The 7,549-nt window shown below is 45.4% G+C and overlaps 1 protein-coding gene across 1 annotated transcript; it reads right to left on the reverse strand.

Annotated features, from left to right (window-relative positions):
- Positions 1-715: 715 nt before the first annotated feature.
- On the reverse strand, positions 716-7,278 carry TMEM86A (transmembrane protein 86A). Its single transcript, XM_077819951.1, has 3 exons — positions 7,249-7,278; positions 5,451-5,715; positions 716-1,143 (listed from the first exon to the last, which is right to left on the reverse strand). Exons 1-3 carry the CDS (start codon positions 7,276-7,278, stop codon positions 716-718), a joined length of 723 nt encoding a protein of 240 aa, XP_077676077.1.
- Between the last annotated feature and the right edge of the window lie 271 nt (positions 7,279-7,549).

Genomic DNA, 7,549 nt, shown 5'->3' on the forward strand with positions numbered 1-7,549 from the left:
TACTAAATGCTCAGCAGCATTCACGTTGGGCAGAAACTTTGAATGGCATTTAAATAGGAAGTTGCATGAGTTTGGAATTCACAAAAGAGCCCCGGTTAGAATCCGGTACAGTGCAAGTTTCCCACCACCCAATTCTTACCAATGTACTTCAGCCCTGACCTGCACTACCTATCCTCTTGCTATGCTACTCCTAGGCTCTCTTTGAGCAGAGGCTGTCAGTTGCTGCACCCTGTGTAGTGGCTTTGTAATGGCCACAACTTGGGTCTAGTCTAGTCACCACCTAAGCTCATTGTCACATCCCTATCACCTTAGCTGGGATTGGGACATGTGTGCCCAGGCTGGAAGGCAAGCCTCTTAACTTGCCTAGCCTCTTTTCACGGTCTCTTTAAATTAGCCTTCTCCTTCCATAACATTCAGAACCAGCTTCAGGATTAACAAATACAATGTTTTAGAGAGGACTCCTGAAGCTTCCAAGAGGAAAAGGTCAATGAGTAGCTACTGTAGGAGCAGTCTAAATTTTCCAGTGTGGTCTCCACACTGAAGTAAATTACATTCAAGGAGAGTCAGATTTAAAAAAACCCAAAGATAATGCTTTAAAGAAGCAAAATCTCTATCACCAATGCACCTTGAGAGATGGAGATCTCCTTCAGCGACTAATGCTACTACAGCACCCCAGTTATAATCCATGCAGTTCACGAGCCTGCTGGCGTTCCATCTAATTCCTCTTTTTGAAGTCCTCTTCATCCCTGCTCTCCACAGCTGAGAGTGCAATGAGCATCTGGGCTGCATAGTAAGTGGCCATGATGATGGCACGTGAGTAGGGCACCGGGAAGCAGAACTTGTTAACTGCAATGGTCAGATCTGACACCATGAAAAGCACTGCTCCGATGCAGGCTGAAAGCTTGGTCCAAGTCCAGAGGTCATTGCACAGCTGCACCCCAGCAATGGCGCGCCACCCCATGAAGCCAATCAAAGCAATGTAGACAGCAACCAGGTAGGTGAATGGGCCTGAGAGGTAGTAATACAGGAAGGTGTAGCAGAAGCTGGAGACAAGGGTCATCACAAAGCCAGCTTTCAGGTCCAAAGGCTTCATCCCAAATGCTGAGGAGTACAGGATGTGTGTGATGGCAAACATCAGCAGACCTGGAAAGAGGCATTGACACAGCAAGTGTGAGCTTTAATGGGCATAACTAATTTATGACTACATCAGATTAAACAGTCACAGGGAAGGTGCTGTCTTAATTCTGCTCCCAGTGGTAAAACTCCCACGTGAATTTAGTGGGAGCAGAGGTAGGCCAACATTCAGCCCTTCTGAAAATCCCATCCCTAGAGGGGGAAAAAAAAAAAAACTTAATACAGTGACATCTGTAGAGGAGGCTACCCTGGTCAGGCTGATTCCTGCCCTAGGAAAATGTCCTGATGTACCCACAGTCACACTGAGGATAATTCTGCTCTGCCTTTTAGACAACCACCTCTGCTAACTCTACAGATAAATCAGGAAGAAACAAAACTCAAGTCTTTCAGACCTAACCTCTTTTTTGAATTTCAGAGCGGAGGAAGGCAGGTTTGAGATCCCAGATCTGTAAACACCTGTAGAGTTTTTTCTGGGTGGTGCCAAAACTGGAAGGAACCTTTTCCCAGATCAATGGAATCCAAATATTGTGAGAGCAATTATCAAAGATTTCAACACCTCCAAATTCAGACCCAAACTCTCTGGCCTTAGCCACAGACCCAAACTCCAACCTGGGACTCAGCTGGACCTAGGTCTAAACATCATCTCCACCCACTGATAGCAGAATCATAAACTGGAAGGAAGCAGCTGGCCAGGATTACACCAGTTTAACCTACCAATTTTTTTTATGGCTACTTGCAAGACCCAAATGAATCAAAAGTGGAACTGATCTGAGAAAACCAAACAAGCTTCCCTTTGAAGTAAAACACCCTTGAGAAATCCCAGATGTTGGTGTAGGAAGGAATTGCCCATATGTTAATCACTCTGCACTAGTCCATCTGACAAGAAATGTCACCATGTGTTGCAGCAGGTGCTGATTGCTAGTTGGTCTTGCCAATCACACATGATGGACTCCAAAATAATTTCAGCTCCCTTCTCCCACCCTCAGCCCACAGACCTACATACACTGAAAGTCTGTTCCATTCTGTTCATGCAGATTTGTTATCTTGGCTGGAAGTTTTCATGCCTAAATAAAACCATGGAAATCTGAGCGCCCCAGCAGGCCAGTGGCTTAAAATTATATCGTGATGCCCTGGTACAAGGGGAACAGGAGCTCCTTAGCAACTAAAATCCACCAGTGACAAGTTTGTACTCTGTCTGTCATGCTCACCAGCCAACACACTGTGCTAAAACAACTCAACCAGATGGCACTGCCCCCTCTGTACTGGGGAGTGTCTTGTGCTATGGCCAGCTGATCTACAGCTCAGATTGCTGGTGCATCCACAGAATGGAACTGGTAGACAGAGCGGAGAGGCAGAGCCCACATGTTGGGCACAAGGCTAGATAGATGGGAAAGGGCACTAGAGGAGAGGGATGAAATGGGGTGGGGGGAGAAGAATAGAGCAAATGAGGGCCTCAAGACTAATTCAGGGAACAGGAGGGGAGACTTAATGAGCTAAACATGAGGAGTAGAGAACTTTACCAATTTAACTTTTTTTTTAGTGTGCATGTGCTAATATGGAAATACAGTTAGTTTCCATTCCTAACATTTTATATGAGCTAAAGTTCAACTCTTGTAAGTACTCTACAGTCCTGCTGTGGTGAAAGTGAATGGGTTGCAAGAGGTGGTGAAGAGCTCTTACATTTCAGCAACTGTGGGGTTGGCAGCGTAAACGTATGTGTTAACAGGGCATATTAGGGCATTCCTAAAAGAGGGTAGAGTCAAGGTAGCATGGGCACCATTAACGCTGCATTTTCTGGTTTTCTGATTGAGCTTTGCTCAACGCAGCCAGGCAAGCTTACTTCTGTGTTAACATAGTTTTTTGCCATTGAAAGGAAAGGGTTGTGAAATGGTTGACAACCACTAGCCCAGACTGCTTTGAAAACCTCAGTTCAAACATTTGAGGAGGCAAGACAAAATTGTCAGCAGCTCCTGAAGAAAATGGGCTGATGGGTATTCATAAGAACAGCCACACTGGGTCAGACCAATGGTCTATCTAGCCCAGTACCCTGTCTTCTGGCAGTAACCAGTGCCAGATGCTACAGAGGAGTGAACAGAACAGGGCAATGAATCGAGTGATCCACCCCATCATCCCCACTCCCAGCTTCTGGCAGTCAGAGGTTTAGGGACACCCAGTGTATGGGGTTGTGTCCCTGACCATCTTGGCTAATAGCCATTGATGGACCTATCCTCCAGAATTTTTTTTTAACCCACTTACATCTTTGGCCTTCACAACGTTCCCAGCAATGAGTTCCACAGGTTGACTGTGCATTGTGTGAAGAATTACTTCCTTATGTTTTAAACCTGCTGCCTGTTGATTTCATTGGGTGACCCCTGGTTCTTACATTATTTGAAGGGGTAAATAACACTTACTTTCTCCACACCATTCATTATTTTATAGACTCTCATATCCCACCCCTTTAGTTGTCTCTTCTAGGTTAAACACTCCCAGTCTCTTTTAATCTCTCTTCATATGGAAGCTGTTTCATATTCCTAATCATTTTCATTGCCCTTCTCTTTACTTTTCCCTCCCACAATTCTAATATATCCTTCTAGAGATGGTATTCAAGGTGTGAGTGTACAATGACTTTATAGAATGACCTTTTCTGTTTTATCTCTCCCTTTCCTAATGGTTCCTAACATTCTGTTTGTTTTGACTGCCACTGCACATTGAGCAGATGTTTTCAGAGAACGATCCACAATGACTCCAAGATCTCATTCTTGAGTGGAAACAGCTAATTGAGACTCTCATTTTGTATGTTGGGATTATGGTTTCCAATGTGCATTACTTTGCATTTATCGACATTGAATTTCATCTGCTATTTTGTTGCCCAGTCACTCTGTTTTGTGAGATCCTTTTGACACTTCACAGTCTGCTTTGGACTTAAGTAATTTAGTATCCTCTGCAAACTTTGCCACCTCACTGTTTACCTTTTTTTTTTATTCTCCCTCCCCATCTTCTGCCGCCCCACCCACCCCCCAATTTATAAATATGTTGAACAGCAGTGGTCTGGCATAGATCCTTGGGAGACCCTGCTATTTACCCCCTCCACTGTGAAAATTCACCATTTATTCCTGCCCTTTGTTTCCTGTCTTTTTAAGGAGTTACTGAACTATGAGATGACCTTCCCTTTTACGACAAGAATGCTTAGTTTGCTTAAGAGCCTTTGGTGAGAGGGACCTGGTCAAAGCTTGCTGAAAGTCCTCCATTTTCAAGATAGGTTGAGACGCAAGTCAGCACACTTCTAATTAGGGCTAGGCCTAGTGGTTTCTATCACCCACCTCTAGCCCCAGGGGCACTGAAGGATCATGGGCCTCAAACCCCAGCCACCACCCAGAAGCTCACCTGAATGACTGATGGGAGAAGGAGGCTAGTGAAGCTCTAGCTTGCATAGGGCCCTACCCACAAAGCTCCTGATTGGGGGGGAGATGTCAAGCTGTCTAGCCCCACTAGTTGGCTTAGATGCACTACTTAAACCAGAAAGAAGAATAGGAAGTTGTCTGAGTGACTAGAGGAATCCTTGGTTGGCTGCTACTACACACCCTACCTCTGTGCCTGACTCTTGTTTCCTGCCTTGCAGCCTGTTTCTCCTTATCCCAGACCACCATCTGTTCCTGCATTGCTCAAGGTCTTTGCTCCTACACCCTACCCCAGACTCAACTCCAGCGTCTCCTCCTGACTTGGTCTCTGGCAGCGACCTTTTCCGTTGGCACTTGACTCAAACCTCAGCTCTGGTTCCAAGTGCATATGACTAACCACTGCCCCCACCCTGCTCCCTAATCACATGCTTCCCTGTTAGAACACTGAGGAGCCACTTTCCCCTTCACTTGTTCTCTGCTTTACACTGGGGCCTTGGGAGTGCACATCACAGCAGCTATCCTTGTATAAGAGATGATTGCACAGAGCCCAGTTAGCTGCTAACTGCTGAGTGGTGTGAGGTCATTCTGCCACATTCCCAAGTCCTGCCAGTCCAGGGAATGAGGACAGATGCTGAGATGCTGGGCCAGCACCATGACAGGGCTACCAACCAACCCCAGGCTTTTGGAATGTGATTACAGTGGAGGACATGGGTCATGTCCATCCATGGTGCACCCCCTCTAATTTCAGTGCAAGGGATTTATGCATGGGATGAGTCCTTCCTACTGCCATGACAATGGGTTATTCATATAAATAAAAATGAAAGAATAAATATATAAACCCTCTGCATAAGAGCATTTATTCAGTGATAAATTTAACTGGTTGCTATATATCCCTTCAGACCTGGTGCCATCACTTACCATGAACGAAGTAGCCTTGCTCCTGCCAGATGAGGAAGGCATCCCCCACTGCGGAGAATATTAACCCTGCTAGGATCCTATTGGCGCTTCGATGTGCAACTAAGAAATTGATTCCATGTGCCAGCAGAAAAACCCATAAGCAGAAGATGGGCAGACACTTGATGAGGGCACTGAACCAGGAAGGGCTGGAAGTTGGCAGCCAGAGGACGAAATAGACACAAGTGGCTTTAAAAAATGGCACCAGCTTGGGGCCTTCACTCTTCACCTAAAAGAAACAAGTCATTTAAAAAAAAAATCAATAGGATCATTAGAGGCTACACTATAATAAACTCCTTTGTAGAATGCATCCCTTGGCTTTGAAAGGCTGCTTCCTTTCTAGTTCAGAGCGTCCCTGCGACTGGCAACATCTACCCATCAGGCAAAAGCCACTTGAACTTTAACACGTTTTTCACTCCCATTAGCTGTTCAGCCAAGGAGCTGTCCTGAGCCTCTGTCCCAAAAATAAGGGTTTGGGGTTTGTTTGGTTTTGAGTGGAAGTGGGGGAAGAAAGTGTAAAATGCTCTACTACTGCCTTTGAAATATACTGAGGGCCTGATCCAAAGCTTGCTAAAGTCAGTGTAAATCTTTTCATTCACTTCAATTGGCTTGGGATCAGACCCTCTTTAGCAGCCCCTTGCCAAATCTTGTGGCCTAGGAGATGCAGCATCAGTTATAGCCTGGTATCAGATAGCTGTGTGGGGAGAAGGTGCATCTTCACAAACACAAATTCTCTTTGAACAGATGCTGATGATGGTTATTAGCATTGCAATAGCAGCTAGGGCCCATGACTAGGTCAGGGACCCATTATGTAACCCCAGGTGCAAAGTGCAGCAGGTGAGCTATACACAGTAAAAACAATGCATATGGGACAGAGCCGCAGAGTCCAGATCTGAGCTATCCCAATGTTTGTGAGTGTCTGGATTTGGTGTTCCAGTCTGTGCCCACCATAAAGAGAGTCCTAAGGGGCAAAGTTCTCAGTCCAGATCCAAACTTATCCCAAGTCTGAGGGTGTGATCCAGTTTGGGCCCATCTCTAAACAGTGGGATGGTCTAAGGGGAACCATTATGCTATGCTGCCATAGCCTAGTATCTCTCTGCACTTTAGGCCATATAGGGAAAAACACATAAGGAATTAAAATGAGGTAGATTTTTTTCCCCTCTAACCATGTTATACCCAAGAGCTAAAAGGATCTTAGATGCTGTACGCAGCTGGGTAGGGGAAAAGGAGGTTACCTTGCACAGCTGTCAGATTATTACTGGAATCATGCCTGACAGCTGCTGGAGTCCTGGGGGAGGATCAGCTCCCGCAGTAGAATCCAAAGCAACAGAACTTCCAACAGAGCCATTGGTGGATGGTTTTGAAGGACTCATTGATGGAGTTAAAACAAAACAGAGTAAAGTACCCCACAGTGGAAAGCCAACCATCAGCTGATATGTGACGGCTCATAGAAAATCTCCCAAATTATGTTTGCTCTCATCTATTCTAATGGAGTTACTTTGGATTTACACTGATGTCACTGAGACTAGATTCTGGCCCACAAATGAGACAAACACAAACATCATGCATTGTATATCTGAAGAAGTGGATTTTTTACCCACAAAAGCTTATGCCCAAATAAATCTGTTAGGCTTTAAGGTGCCAGCAGACTCCTTATTGTTTTTACAAACATCAGGTATTCTTAAGTGGCCAGGGGTGATTATATTGTGTGTCTCCAAGCAGTGTTAATAAGGATGCTGTATTCAGCACAGTGAGCATATACCCTAATTGTCTCAGAGGGCACGACCTTCATGCCCACAGCAGAGGGATTTACAGCTCCTAATTTTCTGGAGACACTAGATCAAGTGTTTCTATTGACTGTCGCCATGGCCACTGCTAGATGTGTGTAGCTCCCCAGCACTGATGGTTGGGGGATCGTTTGTCCAGTCAGAATATGGACTGTCACTGATGCAACAGAATGTTGGGGTGAATATGGGAGAGGAACAGTTTAGTTCCAGCCGCGAAGTCCAGCAAAGCCAGAACTGCTCAGTAATGTGATGTTCTATGGGTCACAGTGCTATAGT

Source organism: Eretmochelys imbricata, chromosome 6 (genome assembly GCF_965152235.1).
Source record: "Eretmochelys imbricata isolate rEreImb1 chromosome 6, rEreImb1.hap1, whole genome shotgun sequence".
NCBI lineage: Eukaryota > Metazoa > Chordata > Testudines > Cheloniidae > Eretmochelys > Eretmochelys imbricata.

What these genes read in the sequence shown, in the direction of transcription:
- TMEM86A (XM_077819951.1), bottom strand. Translation starts at nt 7,278, where the DNA reads ATGAAGGTCGTGCCCTCTGAGACAATTAGG. An exon ending in TGCCCTCTGAGACAATTAGG is followed by an intron (nt 5,716 to 7,248) that starts GTATATGCTCAC and finishes TGTTTCTTTTAG; the next exon opens with GTGAAGAGTGAAGGCCCCAA. An exon ending in GCAAGGCTACTTCGTTCATG is followed by an intron (nt 1,144 to 5,450) that starts GTAAGTGATGGC and finishes GCCTCTTTCCAG; the next exon opens with GTCTGCTGATGTTTGCCATC.